This window comes from Saccostrea echinata, unplaced genomic scaffold (genome assembly GCF_033153115.1).
Source record: "Saccostrea echinata isolate AGI-Se365-2 ecotype Australia unplaced genomic scaffold, CSIRO_AGI_Sech_v1 ptg000041l, whole genome shotgun sequence".
NCBI classification, from domain to species: Eukaryota; Metazoa; Mollusca; class Bivalvia; order Ostreida; family Ostreidae; genus Saccostrea; species Saccostrea echinata.
In genome coordinates this window covers 2,423,304-2,442,991 of record NW_026889790.1, presented here as the reverse complement: position 1 = coordinate 2,442,991, position 19,688 = coordinate 2,423,304, and the positions used below count along the sequence as shown (strand labels likewise).

The 19,688-nt window shown below is 33.8% G+C and overlaps 1 protein-coding gene across 1 annotated transcript; it reads right to left on the bottom strand.

Annotated features, from left to right (window-relative positions):
- Nucleotides 1-2,461: 2,461 nt before the first annotated feature.
- LOC133200739 (inositol hexakisphosphate kinase 1-like) lies at nucleotides 2,462-19,688 on the bottom strand. The gene is made up of 6 exons (XM_061336522.1): nucleotides 19,583-19,688; nucleotides 12,347-12,556; nucleotides 8,060-8,213; nucleotides 7,554-7,726; nucleotides 6,533-6,708; nucleotides 2,462-5,655 (listed from the first exon to the last, which is right to left on the bottom strand). Exons 2-6 carry the CDS (start codon nucleotides 12,540-12,542, stop codon nucleotides 5,221-5,223), a joined length of 1,134 nt encoding a protein of 377 aa, XP_061192506.1. The 5' UTR covers nucleotides 12,543-12,556; nucleotides 19,583-19,688; the 3' UTR covers nucleotides 2,462-5,220.

The window sequence follows — 19,688 nt, the reverse complement described above, 5'->3', positions numbered from 1 at the left end:
TCATAGTAGTTCAATGGTTAAAAGAAAAGTATATGATGCCGTGAATACCAACACACGCAATGAATAGAGGACAAGAAATGGGAGAAATAAATTATGGAGGAAAAACTGCTTCATATATTTTTGATATGAGAGATTTTCAAATATTTAAAAACTTGTATCACCCAACTGCTAGAATACGATTTCGTGCTTTAAAAAAAAACAGATAGAGTGACCCAAAAAAGGGGGGTCACAAAATTAGAATTTTTGTACGGATCATGCAAATTTCGTTCATTTCTAATAAGTACTAGGATTAATAAAATAACACGTTTCAAAGCTTAAAAAATGTATAATAAAAAAAAGTTTTTTTTTACCTTTGCATGCTCCAATTTTACGCTATAAATTAAAGTCAGGTGACATTGACATGGACGATAACCTTCGCAGCATTTACTGTACACTTGCTTAATGATTTTGTTGTCATTTTGCTTTACACATATTTTTTGCTAAATCTTTCGATTTATGATGCAAATATCATAAACAAATGATTTTTGACATACTATATCTCTGTAAGAGACTACGTGTTAAATGTGACCGTTTAAGCATTTCCCTTGATAGGTCTTTCACGGGTTTGACTGTATTAAAAATCAAAGCAGAGTAAAACTTGGGGATCACTTCATCATGGCGTCTGTCCATCTGTCTGTCCGGCTGTTAAAGACTATGTCCATAAAAGGTTGGATTTTGATATTTTGTATGTTCATAGACTTTTTTTTTTTTATTTTTAACTAAGTTTAATGCCTCTTTTTGGCCTTGATTTCTTTTCCCAGTTTTTCTTGATAGATAAAATTAAACTCGAAACAATAATATCTAAATGTTGCTTTACCTGCGTCATATGTGTTCCTGTTCGTTGGAAGACTCTAGTTATTAATTCACACATTTAAAAAAAAAACATCCTTAACATCTTGTTTTATTAGGTAGAAAAAAAGTTAACATTAAAATGTGACAATTTATGTTTTTATTGTATATCCCTGCGTAAATCCGCGGACGAATAATCTGGGAAAGTATGCCCTGAGTAGAACTAAAATCAGACAAATGTAACTTTCCGTTAATGTTGGCGTCTAGTAGCTAGGACAAACAAGATAAGTTTCCTTGGGGAAGTGCTAAAAATATAAACCCTATCTATTATACTTAAATAAACTAGCCTTATAATTATAAGTAAGTCTTAGGTCAAGGTGATGGCGTGGAATGCCATTAACTAGTAATAAACAACTTAAATATCAAAACCTTAACAAAGGTCACTAAATATACTATAGATTTTTCTAACTAAAAAACAGTTTTAATAAAAATTTAAAAAGGGAAGATTTCTTTCCCCGAAAGCATGCGGAATACTGGCAGAAAAGCATGGAAATTTTTAATAGTTTTTTTTTTTAATAGAATATTCGCTATTAAAATGAAATCAAACTGTTGACAGAATGTTTTTGTAGGAAGAGCTTGGTAATGATTATGCGGCTAGAGACTGTATGCAAGAGTTTTTTTTAGTAGGTTCTATCAGAGAATTTACAATTAGAAAAATAATACCGGGTTTGACAAACGAAGGAATGTGTTGCATAAGAACCATTCCTGTTTTGAAGACACTTTACACACACGCGAGGTGAAAGTGCTCTACAAGCTGATTATTCCTACATTTCTGGGTTTACAATGAATGTTTTTACACTAGTATGAAACTGAAATAACAAAGGCAATGTTATTATTGAATTTACTTTGTTCATCTACACAAAGACTATCACTAATCAGTCATGCGCGGATCTAGAGGGGGGTCCAGACCCCCTCCCCCCGTCCCCGGAATTTGCAGTTATTAAATGTATATACTAAACTAACTAAAAGTAATCTTGGACCCCCCCCCCCCCAGAAAACGCAGAATCCCCTCGAAAACGCGGATGTGTGTTAAGTTGGTATGAAAAGTCATAGATAAAAAGCTTTAGAAGTCAACGACTACTCCCTCCCCCCACGAAATAGTTCCACAGGTTTTTCACGCTTGGGAAAGGAGTTAACTTTTATTTTTATTTGTCAAGAAATTCTGGGTTGGATTTTTTTTGACTGGGAATGACCCCCCCCCCCCCCCCCCGGGAAAAAATCCTGGATCAGCGCCTGTCAGTATTTGTGCCTTTGATCAGTCTGTTGATATGACAAGCAGAAATACCACATACATTGTTAAAAATTGACAGCTGGATTTTTCGTCTCCTTCAGATCATTTCTTGCTAATTTGCTGTCCCTTTCCTTTTCTTATTCTTTTGTCCTGTTTCAAGATTGCTCAACAATTCTGGTGGACAATTGATACATTTATCACATGACGTACAATGTATACATTTACCTCTTGTTCAATGACACATTTGTGTACGTTAACTTTACTCTCACAACCCTGTAGAGAAACTCAAAAACAATACATGTATACTTATTGTATAGCTGTCTTAAATCTACTGAAACACTATTTGAAAGATGTATTCTCTTTTATTGCAAAGTTAACATGTACAACACAAGAGATATCTATCAACAAATATCTTGATCACAATCCATTTAGCAATAACATTCAGGGCTCACAATCAACAATGCTATTCATAATCTCTGTGGTTGATTCCTAATACGTGCATCTACCTGATTAAACTAAACAAAAGACAAGAACTTGATTAATTTATTAATGATATACTAGTATTCCTCTGTGCTGAAAGTAAAATTCCAGATGTGTGCAACAAAATGAATTCCGCTTGAGACAATTTGTTGAGAGAGCAGTATGATCTAAAACACAAGTGCACCATAACAAGAAAATTACATGGACATCTAATCTCATTTTCTTCTAATCATTCTGAATATTTTACTTAAAGGTTACAGTAGAATTTGTGAATAACTTATTTGAAGGGTACAAGAGGCCACATGACTATTAGACTGGTCCTCTTCTTCACTTTGTGATCTCATTTGTCAGAACTAGTTTGCTGGTCCCCCATCCTTAACTTTGCTTAATTTTGTAGATGATTGACTCCCTGAGATGAGAACCGTGGTGGACATGAGTTCAGAAATGAGAATTATTCTGTTCACAACACAAAATTATGTTACAGTCTTAAAACAAGACACAGAAGAACTGAACAAACATAAAACACAGAGTAAAAAAATCTAAATATGTGCTGATGAATGACAATGAGTTTCATGAACATTAATGGACAGAAACAAAATTAAGTGAAAAAAGATGCTGCCAAAGCTCCTGGAATGCAAGAGAGAATTTTCAGAAATATGACAACCAATAGTGGTTCAATGGAGTAGGTTTAACATATTTATAAATCATCTCAGATTCCATAATGATACAGTGACCCATTCAGCAAATTTGTTAACAAATATAGTTCCGTGATAATCAGAATGGTGCAATGTAAGGCTCCTTTGTGAAAAATCTAAACCTCTACCAGAAACAATATCCCAAAATACCAAATATCTCTAACAATGAATTAAATTACCCAGTAAAACCTGGATAACACATGCAACAATTAAAATGAGACATCTTTACATCACATTTTGTAATTTAAAAAATTACTGGGTATTGATAGTTTTTTTTCTTGCACAAAACACAAACATCTCCCTTGCATTAAAATTTCTGATGTTTTTGGCTTTTAACAGTTTTTGAATCTAATACCAAGATATTAAGTGTATGGTATTTAAAATATCAAAATATTATCAAAGAAATGGAATACTTCCAAACAAGCGGGAACAACAATGGCAGGCAAATAAGCTTCAACTATCCAGTTTTATAGTTCATAAATCGTTTTCTGTGGAATCACTTTAATTTGTGGGGATTCAATATTCATTGGTAATCATAATTTTGCTGGTTCATAGGGGTGTAATTTTGTTGTTAACTCAAAACAAAAGAGATTCAAAGAACCGTACATTGACAAAATTATTAGTTGCAGGGATGTAAATTCATGGGAAAGGGTGACCCTTGAAATCCACAAACATTGATCTCCCACAAACAATGATGATTCCACAGTATCTTACAAACACAATTGAAAATTTAAAATACATGCATGTTTCTCTTTACCTGTATACACAGTAATAATATTGTAAAAAAAAAAATATATTAAAAAAAAAAGCCATTCTTTTATTTCATGAGATCTAAGAAAAATAATTGAGACAAAGTAAAATTGTTCTACAATTGATAAAACATCATTAAAACTGAGGACAAAAGTTTCATTAACAACCTGACCATTAAATCAATAGCAATATATTTACATAAATACATAAGGTAATGTACCTGTGCTATATAAATATATCTCATGGTCAAATTAAATAATAAAGATCTTCCCTACTACATATTATATAAAATATCAAATTTTAGAAATACAGGATAACTCACATTCTCATCAAGTTTCCAAAAAAAAATCTCCTGTTGTTGCATTCACCGTGGAAACTTTTTCCTTTTTATTGTTTAACTAGATCATATTGATATATTTTTTGTAATTCATTTTTGTTTTAGGTTACTTTGTATTTTTTTTTAAAAAATTATTTATTTATTTAATAGGTTTATGGGGGGGTGTTTCAGTGCCCCTTTTTTAACAACTCTGTAATAAATCTACAGAAAAAAGTCTGTTTGTTATGAATCAATAATACTTAAAATATCTTGATTTTCATGTTAAGTTCCCTTTGGCCAACCGACCATGACAAGAAATTAAATTTGAACAGATTTTTTCCTTTACCACTCCCAACTTCTCATTACTGCAAAATTAAATTAATTTTTTTCTCCCTAAAAGTTCACTGTACATAATGCCATAATAATCATTCAAATAATACTCACTAGTAGTGAGCTCTCTCCAAAATAAAGAACAATGTAGAGCTCAAACAATTCAAAAGTCAATTATGTGGGAAGTCTTAACATCTTTTGCAAGACAAGTGTTTCTGTTACTCCTTAAGTAGTTCTCTCCCTCATAAAACCTTATCTTGTTGTGCTTTTAAAACATCAGATTTGACAATGAAACAATTTCCTTTTGATGCCATTTGCTAGCAACAGTAGAAGCTTCCAGATACTTGGTATGTGCATAAAAAGTAAAAAAAAAAGTATAGAACAATAGGCCAAGGTTTATAATGAGTGAGAATCAGAAACACTTGGCTCAACCAGAGAAGCAACCCCTTGAACATAACAATTCCTGGGCACATTTCTCCTCCAGAACCTCATCCACAAACTGAGTGATCGCTGTTCTTCTATAAGAACAATCATCGCATGTCTGTAAAAACATCAATTAAGTTTTTCAGTCCAAACAGATAGCCCTGGTCTGGCCCCGTGTGGACTGTGGTATCATTCTGAAACCCACTATGGGTGCTGTGGGCAAAATCGATCATCCGGACATCGACAATATTAGACTGGGCACTGGCTTCATCACTCCCCAAGTCTTTGTCTGGGCGCTCCTCCTGTGAGCGTACATCATACATAATGAGGAGAGAGCTAGAGTAGAAACGATATGTGTCAAGTGACTGCACCTGTCTGTGAAGGTCTTTGAGTTTTTTAATGATGGGATCCAGCAGGTCCTTTCTCAGTTCAAAGCCATTGTGAAGAAACTGGTGCAAGGTCTGTTTAAAGCCATCAACTCCCAAACTTCTCCCATAGTATTTATTAACACAAATATATTTATCACTGTCTTCCTGATAAACCTTAAAAGAAAATAAAAATCTTTCATTTTATTGGATGAAAAGCAAATAATCAACTTTGAGAAACTCTTATTTTGTATTGCGAAACTGCACTACAATAAAAAAGACAATATGTCATCTGGTTGCTTGAAGAATTACCTGAGGTTTACACACAGTGTTTTGTGGGAAACTAGGTAACAAATGGATACGAACAAATGCTACATCAACACAAGCAAACATATTCCACATACTAGTGCAATCACCCCTGGGCAAGTATTTGTCTCATATCATGACCCTCATCCCCCTTGCCTTGGTCCATAACCCCTTGGCTGATGTAGTTACCTGCATCCAACAGACCATGACCCCCAAGCAAGTACAATCTACCATGACACCTAGCACTGAACTGAGTAATTACCTGCATGCTTCAGACCATGACCTTTGATTAGTGTAAATACCTCCATCAAATGGAACATGACCACTGCCTGGTGTAATTACTTCCATTAACATGACCCCAAGACTTAGTTTAATTACTGCATGCCTCACAGCATGACTTCTATACTGTATTTACCTGCCTGCCTCAGATGCTGACTACTATGCTGATGTAATTACCTGCATGCTTCAAAGTATAACCCCAAAGTCTGATATTATCTATGATCCTAGGCTAGGTGTAATTACCTGCATGCCTCAGTCCATGGCTCAAGGCCAGGTGTAATTACCTGCATGCCTCAGTCCATGGCTCAAGGCCAGGTGTAATTACCTGCAAGCCAGATGTAATTACCTGCATGCCCCAGTCCATGACCCTAGGCTAGGTGTTTTTACCTGCATCCCACAGACTGTAACCCTTACACTGGTCAACTTTCCTGCATCCCACAGACTGTAACCCTTACACTGGTCTAATTACCTGCATCCCACACACCCTGACCCCTAGGCTGCTGGATGTTGTGTTCTGACATTTCTTCATAAATCTTTCCTTCTTGTCAGGAGAGACATCATCTCCATGTTGTCTGGTTCCCATTTTCAGGTCCAGAATGCTTGGGTGACAGAACTGTGCTGCCACATTCTCCAACAATATAAACTCTGGGATATTTGTTAAGATAAAATAATCTCAGAAAGGATAAAACAATCTATGCACTGTGTAGTGAGGCCTTTTATGCTGTAAGTCTAAATTGCTGCATTTATGATAGTATCTCTAACTCAGTGAGGTTTACAAAATACTTCCAAGATAAAAAGTGTTTGAGATTATAAAACTTAATATTAAATCAATCCAAGTTTGAACCACTCACTTTGACATATCCTTTGCATTCAAATTATCATTCAAGAAAACATTCAAATTTAGTACATTTGACATTCAAAATTACATACAAAAAAAAATCTTCAGAACAAGCTTCCATTAATACCAGTGGCAAATTTAAAAGTTCCTTCATTGAAAAGAAATGATTTATCAGACAAAGGGGTGTAAGTAAAAGGTTTTGTTTTTATATTTTTATATTTTTGCGTGGCAGGAGCCTGTTTGGGCTTGACTTCTAGTCTTTGATTCCACAGACTATAGAATATTTGTAGTTTTATTAACTCTAGGCATTAACCATGACAACAAGAAATAGTAAAATCTACTTTGAAGACTCCATTTCTGCCCTATAAAATCCCTGGAATTCCGGAGCTTTGCCCCCCCCCTCCCCCCCCCACCCCCCGCGTCCCTACCAGGTCTCAAGGCTACACTCTAAAACCCCTTTCCACTGCCTAATTAGCTGGTGCCCCCTCTAACTTCAAATCCTGGATTTGTCCCTCACTGGCTGTTCAAATGAAAAGTAAGTTTGTCATTTTTGTAATGTAAATATTTATGTAATACATGTAGTTAAATGCAGGAAATCCTACATGTCTATATATCTGAATTACTAGTTAAACAGTAGTGTATAGAAGGATACTGCAGTGTGTGACAGGGCCTTGGTTAGCTTTCCTCAGTTTAGACAATGTCTTCTTGTGACACCTCAGACTCCAGGGGTTGATGTTTTCTGTTTTACGGTCAGAGTCTCGGGAGTGGAATACCTGGTCTGTCTGCGTACTCATTTCTACACTGCCACTCCTCAAAAGTCGCAAACTACAAAATAACTTCTGATTTAATGGACTGAATGTTCCTCAAGAACTACAACTTAAGATGTAGGAAGAAGCACATGGCCTGTAATTCTGATCATATTACATCACAATGATGACCAGGCACCAAATAAAGGTGTCTTATAAAGATACATAAAGAATACAAAAACCGGGACTTCAAATTAGTATGAACTCGCAACAGGAAAAAATAATAATAATTTTTCCAATAATTTATAGAATTGTTCAATAAATTTTTTCATCGAGAGTATGAAACTTAATTATTTTTTAATAATTTACACTTATCCTCCTGATTTTGTACAAGTGATCATAAAGCCAGTACCTGTGTTGTCCCTCCTCTTTCTTATCTGTCTGTTGAGCCCTGCCTGCAAGGCTTTCACCGTTGGATGATTTTTGCCATTTAGTTGACAAGGGTAAACGACCCAGAATTGTCACATACCCATCACTGTCCTCACGGATCTCCACTTCTATAGTTCCTAATTAAAATAATTGTTTTTATTTAGGATGGCACAACTAGCTTTCAAGCTAGTTTACAATGTGGTGCTTTAATTAATTTCTAGGAGATGCTGAGATACTAGAGAGGTTTAGCAAACTCGTGAGTGTGCATTTGTATGTGTAAACTACAAGTTAGAATTACATGTACATGTACACATTTAAATTACTTTTCTTGTTTAGCAATGTATAAAGTGTATGTGTACTTGTAAGAGTTTTTAATGCAGAAATACTTATCATTAAAAATCTTAAGAAAATACATAAAATCTATTATGTATATGACTGTTTTAAGTAAATATAAGCATATATTTATAAAAAATAATTTGAAAAGAGCTCTTATAATTTTAATCCATCAAAGCATGTTTTTAAAGTCTAAAGGCTGAGTATTTAACACTGTGTAAAATTGTATTTTTTACTTTATATTTTTATTTGCATCAAATCTTCAGGTTTTGGAAAAACACACACTTTTATGGAAATCAAAAGAAGATACAAAAATATAAGCTACAAGTTTGGACTTATGTGTACCTGGCAATCTATACGTAAGTGGATATATGTGTAGAAATTCATCAATAGCAAATCTGATGACATAATGTACAAATTTCTGCGGGAACCCCCTGCTACACGTACTTGTATGCATACCCATTGGTTTGCGAAACTTTATTACGTGTGATCTCTAAATAATATGGAAGAAAGTAAGAATGCCCAGAAAAACCCTGCCTGTCTGAGCTCGGGACTGCTTACAACAGAAAAAAATCCACCTTCTGAGCTGCTAACCACTTCACCTAGAAAAACCTCACCTGTCTGAGCTGGTTACCACTTAACCTAGAAAAACCTCACCTGTCTGAGCTGGTTACCACTTAACCTAAAAAAACCCTCACCTGTCTGAGATGGTGACCATGCACTTGACCTAGAAAAACCCCACCTGTCTGAGATGATGACCATGCAATTGACCCAGAAAAACCCCACCTGTCTGAGATGGTGATCATGCACTTGACCCAGAAAAACCCACCTGTCTGAGTTGGTGACCAAGCACTTGACCTAGAAAAATCCCACCTGTCTGAGATGGTGACCATGCACTTGACCTAGAAAAACCCACCTGTCTGAGATGGTGACCATGCACTTGACCCAGAAAAACCCCACTTGTCTGAGCTGGTGACCATGCACTTGACCTAGAAAAACCGCCCTGTCTGAGATGGTGACCAAGCACTTGACCCAGAAAAAACCCACCTGTTTGAGATGGTTACCAAGCACTTGACCCAAAAAAACCCACCTGTCTGAGCTGGTGACCATGCACCTGACCCAGAAAAACCCACCTGTCTGAGATGGTGACCAAGCACTTGACCCAGAAACCAGAAGTCTCTGACAAGACTGTAGCTCTACTGGTTTGTACTTATAACAAAGGAAGATTAAAGTAGCACTTGGACTTGAAACTTTGCAACAGCAATAAATAGAATAATGATCCTTAGTTTAGTCTCTTTTTGTGGCAAGATTTATTGCAATCATCAAAACTGTAGGAGGAATAGCCTTTTAAAAGAATTTTACAGAAATTTTGATTATAGTAACCATGGCAACATCAGTCAACAAAATCCAAAACAAATTAAAGACAATTATGTATCTTAGTGTAGTCTACTTGTGTGCCAAGTTATACTGAAATCAGATCAAAACTGTAGGAGGAGGAGTAAAATTTTGAAAATATTTTAAGGAAATTTCTATTTTTAGTAACCATGGCAACACCGTTCATCGAAATCAAAAACCGATAAACAGAATTATGTATCTTAGTGTCTTCTACTTGTGTGCCAAGTTATACTGAAATCAGACCAAAACTGTAGGAGTAGTAGGGTTTTGAAAGTATTTCACAGAAATTTCTATTTTTAGTAACTGTGGCAACACCGTTCATCGAAATCAAAAAATTGATATATAGAATTATGTATCTTAGTATAGTCTACTTGTGTGCCAAGTTATACTGAAATCAGATCAAAACTGTAGGAGAAGTAGCATTTTGAAAGTTTTTCACAGAAATTTCTATTTTTAGTAGCCATGGCAACATCGTTCATTGAAATCAAAAACCGATACACAGAATTATGTATCTTAGTGTAGTCTACTCGTATGCTAAGTTATATTGAAATCAGACCAAAACTGTAGGAGGAGTAGCATTTTGAATGTATTTCCCAGAAATCTCTATTTTTAGTAACCATGGCAACACCGTTCATTGAAATCTTAAACCGATATACAGAATTATGTATCTTAGTGTAGACTACTTGTGTGCCCAGTTATATTGAAATCAGACTAAAACTGTAGCAGGGCTCTTGATTCTCTATATTTGGGGCCGTTCAAAGGCCCCATTCCCAATTCAAAAAAGGCACCTTTTTTCCCAATTGAATGTTTTAATTTTCCCAATCTTTCACTTCACCAATTATTAAAGAACATAGTTACTAAACTTGTAATTCATATTTCTCTGCATTACAAAACTGAAATTCAGTTGATAACAACCATCAGAAACTGAATATATCATGAATTTAATGTATAATGTCTAGTTATGATATTCCCAAAATTACCCAAAAGGTCGTTAATTTTCCCAATTTTTACGGCCCCGGCCCCAGTCCCAAAAAGTGGTGTGAGAGCCCTGTGTAGGAGGAGTAGCGTTTTGAAAATTGTTTACAGACGGACAGACAGACAGCTAGACGGACGGACGACGGACACCTTACTATCGCATAAGCTCTTCTGGTCTCTGACCAGTAGAGCTAAAAACCCACCTGTCTGAGATGGTGACCATGCACTTGACCTAGAAAAACCCACCTGTCTGAGATGGTGACCAAGCACTTGACCCAGAAAAACCCCACCTGTCTGAGCTGGTGACCATGAAGTTGACCTAGAAAAACGCAACTGTTTGACCCAATCAATTTCTACAACTGCACTACCGGAACACCAAATTTTTTTTTCTCTCATTTATTTTATACTTTTTAGATCTCTTCTGTCTAAAAGAGCTGTTTGTTTAAGAAAGAATTCTATGTATATTGGCATATATACTGAAGAGACTGCAAAGTAGCAATTAATCCCAGTTTTTCTTATGCTACCCATGTTGCAAGGTCCTTACAATGTACATTTGCCCCTCTTGAATTTCCATGTCTTTCCTAAAGATAGCAACATTAAACAAAAACTTTGCAACAAATTTTGCATGGCTACACTTTGTTAACATGGCAATCATGAGAGCTATTTTTAGAATAATATTGCCAATACCTAGTTACTTCAGGTCAAACTTTTTTTTCTTGTGTTGTTGATTGAGTTTGATCATATATAACACCTATCATATGTGAATATTGAGCATTCTTCAATCTTCAGCATTTAAAATATATTCTAAATGTACCCATGATTACTTGTATATTCTAAATAGTTTCATTAAAAGCAGAAGTGGCAACAAGGTGTAATGTTTAATTGCTTTTATGCAAATGGTTAGTTTGATTTTTCTCAGTCTTTATATTAACATGATTAAGGCTCAATAAAGAATCAAAGCAGCTCAAAATTGGATCTAAATTTCATGGGGAGCAAGTTGCCAATCTTCATTTTCACACGTTCACTTTAAAATCTATCTTGAGGTATACATATTCTGAGCAAGCAAAACACTGAGCTGCAGGGGTGGTGGACTTGACATATATATCTACATGTCTGAACTGATTTTACATGTTTGAGATTATTTCTTTGTTCTTGATAAAGTATAATCTTTGCCTTAGGATGAATTAAGTGATTATTAGATTTACTCAAGATTGTTTGACATCTTTACAACAGAAGTGAACATGTAAATTGTTAATTAGTGTGACACCTACACTGTCTTCAGGGTAAATGAAAATGAATCTAACTGCATAGTGGATTGACTTAATTGATTTCAAATGGATTAAAAACAATGTACTAGACATATACAAGCCATCTATAAATCACATCATTTGCAATGAGTTAAAAAAATGTAAATACAGGGTGTTTCAGCAAACATGTCCCAACTTTGCAGGGTTAATAAAAAGTTTAGGCAGCATTTATGCAAGGAAATTTTAAATAAATTTAAAGAGCATAACCACATGAAAGTATAAATAAAACTGGATCATGTTCCTTGTCTTTAGGTCCTCACCTCTGAATTCAGCAGTGAACTGTTTGAGGTTGTGTGGAACGTTGAGGTAGAAGTTATATTCTCTGACATTCAGTGGTTTACACACGGTCTGGTCGTCAAACCGGAACATCCCCGTGTGTCCACTGACCTGGTGTAAAAATGGCTGCAGCGGAACCGATTCAAACTCCTCCCCCATAACACCACTGCTCGCTGGCATCCTCTCAAAAAGCTCTGAAATTTATATTGAATTCAAACTATCAAAAAAAATTTTTTTTATTTTTAAAATCAATGAAATTTTTAAAATTAAAATGCAATCACTAAAATTCAGAAGTTAACAAAAGATGAAGCTGACCTCAGCATTATTTATCACCAGTTAAAATTCAGGTTTATACATCATATAAACATGGTAAATGTACTTTAATTATACCCCTGGTACTTCTGTTACTCGATTTTTGTCCCTGACTGAAATTAACAAGAGTATCATGATACTACACTGGCAAAACAATACGTGTATCATTGCAACTAAAAACGATATTGTGGTATCATAACATTACAACTCTGCCTCTACAGAAGTTAAGCACCAACAAGAAAGATGACAAACTGAGTGAAAAAGAAATAATATCAGGGCCATAACCCACCTCGTAACTGTTTTGTTTTCTATTCAAAAAAATGTTAGTAAGAATATGCAATACACAGCACTATAGTTAATGTTACTAAGTATATGCTGTGAGTAAAATTAAACTTCCTCTTATACATCAAACTATCAATAATTATCATATAAGGAAATATTTATTCGAGGAAATTTTTTTCTGAACACTGATGAAAATGATTTCTAAACTTTGGATAAAACTGTACCATATAAAGGTGTATATATTGAGTTTATTCATTGATTTTTCAACATAGTGTGCTCCACTGCTTCATCCTGTTTTAGAGATTTGTAAAGTTATATGAGGATTTATATGAGCTAAACCCAAACTCAATGTAAATAAAAGAAAATGAATGCCATATTGATGGACAACTCCAATAGTTTTAATTAAAAAACCTTATAGTTTTAATTAAAAAACCTTGATTTACCTACTTCATTTTTATTTACATAGTAAAACAATGATTATTTGACTTCACATCAATTTTTCTCAAAGTCACCAGATGTAATTTCCCATGGAGCAAAACATTGCAATGTTTCTAAGCACAGCTACTAGAATGTTTGCTTTCTTTGTTTTTTTTAAACCAAAGTATTCAGAAAATCATTGAAAATACCAGAACTATTAAGACTTGTTTGAATAATTCATGAAGCTCTTATGGAATTCTGAGATGGTATTGATAAGTTCTCACGAACATGTTAATTTGAGGCACTATAAATAAGGAAATATTGATATATATATATATATATATATATATATATATATATATATATATATATATATATATATATATATATATATATGGTCAATTATACTGGTTTAAATACATCTTCAAATCTCTCATTTAAAAAAAAAAATCAAGGAAATTATGTGAAAAAAATGTCTCATGTTATTGAAAAAACTTTTATTTCCGTAAAATATCAATGAAAATTACCACCAAGGCTGAACTTAACAGAATAATTAAACAAAATTGCGGGTGTGGAGATCCATTGTAAACAGTTGTTTTTCGTGAGAGATGTGACACATTTTGAAACACTTATAATAGAAAGAATGTTTCAAGCCTACTCTTTTTTCCTGTCTGTACAAATAAAATCATTTTAGTAAGTTACCTAGGTTATTCATAATTTGATTTCGCTTGTACAATTTAGCCTTTATCTGTGCAGCAGTGCAATATGATACCTCCCTTGAAACATACTGTTATATAGATGTAATGGGATACAATGTATTACACGTCTGATGGATGTTTGCATATTAAAAGCTGCTGCCGAATTCATATTGATTTGACATTTTTCTTTGTGGAAGTTATATAACCATGTACAATAATAAATTGTAAAAAAAAAAATCATTAAAGCAAGGAAAATATATCATTAAATACATGTACCAATTCAATAAAACATGAGTGCTTCTAATATTACTTTTATCATCCTCCTCAAATTTCATCATGTTCAGTTATTAAGCTTGGATTTTTTTTTCAGTTAGTATACATACACATGTAAAACTGAGCAGTTCTATAAGTATTTTAAGCTCCAGTATGGGCATATACTTACAAATCAGCTGACACAGCTATAACTAAAAAAAAGCCGGAATGTCTTCAAGAAACACAAACAAGACATAAAACATCTACACTGTATCAAATACTTGTTTACACTAGTTTGAGTATTAGAGGTGTGTGTCGTGTACGTCCTTGACAAGAAACATTTACACCATACCATTTGTTTACTATCAGCTTGAGGAGAGTGGGTGTGTCCCCACTTGTCCTTGAACCTTATCTGTAACTATCTCTGGACATATAGATCTAAGCAGTACTGTATGTAAATGACACTTATCACATATCAATTAGGGTAACAGATGATGATTAGTAAATGACCCTCTGAGATATTGTCGTCTCTTCTTTCCTCCCACAGACTGGTAGTTTTAACACAAGTAATGTCCTCATTAATAACACTACCAAAACTAATGATCTAGGAATTGCATTTACAGATGATGAATAGCAAAATCAGGGTAGATTATAGATAGTCATAAAATAATAAACACAACAAAATAAAATAAATACCATGTAAGCAGAAATTAAGCTGGAAATATTTAACAAATTCATCATTATGATGACACAGTTGCAGTTAGGTTAGATTTATCATTGACACAGTTGCATCTAGGATTAACTGATTCATAACTGACACAGTTGCATCTAGAAGTAACAGATTCATCACTGACACAGTTGCATCTAGAAGTAACAGATTCATCACTGACACAGTTGCAGCTAGAAGTAACAGATTCATCACTGACATAGTTGCAGCTATGAGTATCAGATTCATCACTGACACAGTTGCGGTTAGAAGAAACAGATTCATCACTGAATCTGTTGCATTTAGGAGTAACTAACATATTCATCACTGATACAGTTGCAGCTAAGAGTATCAGATTCATCACTGACACAGTTGCAGTTAGAAGAAACAGATTCATCATTGAATCAGTGGCAGTTAGGAGTAACTAACATATTCATCACTGATACAGTTGCAGCTAGGAGTATCAGATTCATCACTGAAACATTTGCAGTTAGAAGAAACAGATTCATCATTGAATCAGTGGCAGTTTAATAGGAGTAACTAACAGATTCATCATTGACACAGTTGCAGTAAGAAGTAAAACTTGATCTTAGAAGTGATCAAGGTCATACATTATAGCACATGGCTTCCAGACTCAAAATCACCGACATTCACTCATACATCTAAAATTGTGTTTTCTTATTCAGAATTTATAAAGAAAAAACTGTTGACTTACATTTTTGTGAAATAGATATGTATTCAAGTCATTGCATACTTACTTCCTTCGTTAACTAAATTCAAAAGTGGCAGGTTGTAAATTTTTCTAAACATACTATAAAATCATGTGTACCTCAGACTTTACTAAAATCACAAAAAAGCAAAGTCAATGCTGGGTTTTCTGAGAAGAAATCTTATGTCTTAAACACTGCCCCCCCCCCCCCCCCCCCCTTGTAGAAATGTAGAAAAACAGCTTATACATGTTATATATTACTTGTGTTTTCAGCCCTAGAGTTCAGCTCAAGACAACAATAGTATGGGATCCTCACCTTCAACAAGACATCATCAAAAGATATAGGATATACTGTCTGACTTTATATTACCAACACTACAACAAAGAAAAAAAGCAAACTGTTTAGTCTTCTTCTGCAAGCTGGTTCAGGGGTTGGTCCCAGCATTGCCAAGTCATGATTACTTAATTCCAATTAGTGAAAATAAAACAGAAGATCAGTGCATCTGTGCATCTTCATACAAGAATTAAGAATCAATTAACATTATTGATAACCAAATAACAAACAACTTAAAGTGTTTTAAACCATTCATTTGTAAAAAGAATCAATTTAGACATTCAGTCTTTTGAAGAACTGTGATTGATTGAAGAAGTTGCATGTGCCAAGATAGTGGCTACTTTCAATGTAGCCATGCACCAATGGGACTAATATCCCTCCCCCTCTCTCTCTCTTGACAGTCCCATAGCATTTATGCTTGAAGGCCCTTTTATGTATTAATCCTGATCCAGAACTTAATCAGCATTGTGTCTTATGTAATACAATCAAACCTTGTTATCTCGAACTTGATAGGACCATAAAAAATGAGGATTCGAGATATCGAGGTTAAAAAACGTAAAGAAAATATGATAGGAACTCCCATTTTGCTTCGACATACAATGTCTCCATGGTATTCAAGATATCAGTATTCAAGATACCAATATTCAGAAGTACTTTGTTTAATACAGTACGAACATCATTATCAACCATGTTATTTTCTTTAAATTCATGTAAGAATTATCCATGAGTATAATTATGCATAAGGTATTATATATATTTACATGTATTTATATTTTTCTTAAAAAAAAAGGTTTTATGCGAATATAATCAATTAAGTAGTGGTATCGGGTACGTTTGCCCTATCTACCTATTCGCATGAGTCCGTTCGCGCAAGGTCTGTTCGCCATAATTCTCGTTTGCCCTATATCTTGTTCGCCCTATATCTCATTCGCCCTAATATATATACAGTATATAGCAAATATAATTAACATTTCTTAATAATTTAATTCAATATTTTATGACTTGGTGGGTTTTTTTTCCCAAATGCTGCTACAGTGATTTTTTTTAAATCTGAATTAAATGATTCAAATTTGATATTAATGTTTTTAACATGCTTAATTGGTTTATTTATACTTAATAATGTCACTGTAATTTGGAGGTTTATATCCGTGTTCTTTTTTTTTTTTTTGGACAATCTGCGTTATGTTTTGAAAACAATTTTTTAAAGGACTGATCATGAGACATTATAATAGGCACATTATGGAGCTGAGCAGCGGATGAGCTAGTTTTACCTTTGAAGATTGAAATTCAATTTATGTACCAATGTACATATAATTTATTGAAAAAAAATCCATTGGTTCATTATTCAACTTTCTGCAATATAAACAGGGCGAACAGACCCTGTGCGAACAAGTTTTAGGGTGATTGGACTCTGGGTGAACGAGAAATAGGACGAACGGCGTCAAGGGTGAACAAATTTTAGGGCGAACGAACATACAACCTTAAGGTAGGATGCGGGTTTGCTTTTGTCATCAATTTTGGTACACAATTTCGACGATTTGAGCGGTTGTTTTATGCACATTTGATTATGATGTCAGTTGCGTCACAAAGGCGACGTTGCGTTGTTACCCGTATAATTCTCTGAAAATAACTTCGTAAATAGTCTACAGGTACGAATCAAGTAGATTAAATGCATGCTATTGTACATAAACCTCGTACTCGTATGAACCAAGATGGGGCATTATTAAATGACAGTCTGAATTCTGATGTGTTTATGTTTAATGTCTTAGAACAAACTAAATACGATACCAAATGAAAGGAATAATTTATATTGTAAGTGTTACTAAACTGCTAAAAGTCAATCAAAATGAGTCAGCGTAAAAGTTATGGTATGTAAAAGAAAATTATCGTAAATTTCTTAGCCAAAAACTTGAAGGGTTGTATATGCGCACGTAATTTGCACCTCAAAGGGAAGTGCGTATTATACCATGTTTGCGAGGCGAATCTTTTTCAGGATGAAATCAATCCTCAACACTAAAAATGGATGAAATTCAATTACAGTACAAGTATTTTCCTGTTATTTATTATTATTATTTCAATCATCATAATTATTATTTGTTTATTTTGTATTTGAATCTCGTGTAGTCGTTATGTATATCCAGGCTACCAAACTGTGAAATGCATTTCAAAAATAAATTTAAACAAACACCCATACTATCAGACCTATATATATGATACTGTAAATAATTTACAAGTATCAAGTACATTTTTTTCTATATAAGAAAAGATCTCTGTGTATAAGCTAAATGCAAGTGTTTTACATTTTGCGTGTGGAAATTTGATTGAGAGAATTCGAAATTAAGAAATGTTTGAGAGTTAGGGCTATATACGAGCTTGCGACTGATATAGAAAGAACATTGCCGGTAACCCCCCCCCCCCTCCATTTTTCTCAGTATTGGGATGTTTTTGTTAATCTCACCTTTTGCTTGACCGACTGTATCAAATGTATATATGTTTTATATGTTTATGTACCTTAAGTACCACATGCATGGTTTTTGAATGAATAAATTGAATTGAATTTGAATTTTCTTCACTGTTTTCGAATAAAGTGATCAAATTCATGTGTTATGCCTGAAATCTTACTGAACATGAACATCCTAAAAATACATGAATTAATATTTTATCACTCGCGGTATGGTCGCTGCATGGTAATTTTAATACACAAGAAATGTTTAATATACCGTTCATTCTGACTTTGTGGGCAGAATATGAATTTCACAATACTAGTGTAAATAAGTTGCTGGTCATCCTAACATGTTTCCGCAATAAGTGAAATGATGAATAAAATTACATTTTGCAACTGTCACCGGCCTTTAAGATCTTGCATATTCCAAATGTAAAGATATTTATACTCGTTTGTAAACGTGAATACGTTCAACACATGACGTTGTAGTCATTAATAACGCAACATTTTGGCAATATAAAAGCAAACTTTGAAATTATTTAGCAAAAATACTAGCAAGAAGACATAGTGATTTTTTTATCTCAAAAGCTTTAATTTTACCTCTTCTGGATATTTTTAAATTCCTGACTAATTCGTCTACGTCTTTAAAAAGTTATCCAACCTTTTTTAAAGAAACTCTTTCCGCAAAATTGACTTAAAAACGTCATTTTTCTATATATTTCAATAGTAAAGAGTAAAAATAGTACTAAAAACTATACCGCATTTACAGTAATACAGCATTAAAACTACGTAGACAAATAAATTTAATGAAAATTATAGATAAAATGCTATAAATTCTAAGGAACATTATATCAAATTTTCAGGATATGTTTTCTCGTAAGAATTTTTAAGCAGTAAACCCGAGACCTACCTTAAGCAATACAACAAAACAGCACAGCTGATATTTCAATGAAGAAATACTTCAAATAGGCTTTAATATTCGACAGCATGAATGAAATAAGGAGTTTATCAAAAATTTAAATTCTTTGGCAAGTTTCTTTCATATAATGAAAATATATTTAACTTACCATGAAGAATATCTGACGTTGTTTTAGTTGAACATATTTGCAGTCGTTAGATGCTGCATATTAACGGAAGTGACACAAATAACTTACAATTCCGAGCCCGACTTTT

Coding starts and splice junctions, on each gene's coding strand:
- LOC133200739 (XM_061336522.1), bottom strand. CDS start 12,542: ATGCCAGCGAGCAGTGGTGTTATGGGGGAGGAGTTTGAATCGGTTCCG. Junction 8,214..12,346: donor GTTCACTGCTGAATTCAGAG/GTGAGGACCTAA, acceptor TATTTTAATTAG/GAACTATAGAAGTGGAGATC. Junction 5,656..6,532: donor TCAGGGTGTGTGGGATGCAG/GTAATTAGACCA, acceptor TTTTCTTTTAAG/GTTTATCAGGAAGACAGTGA.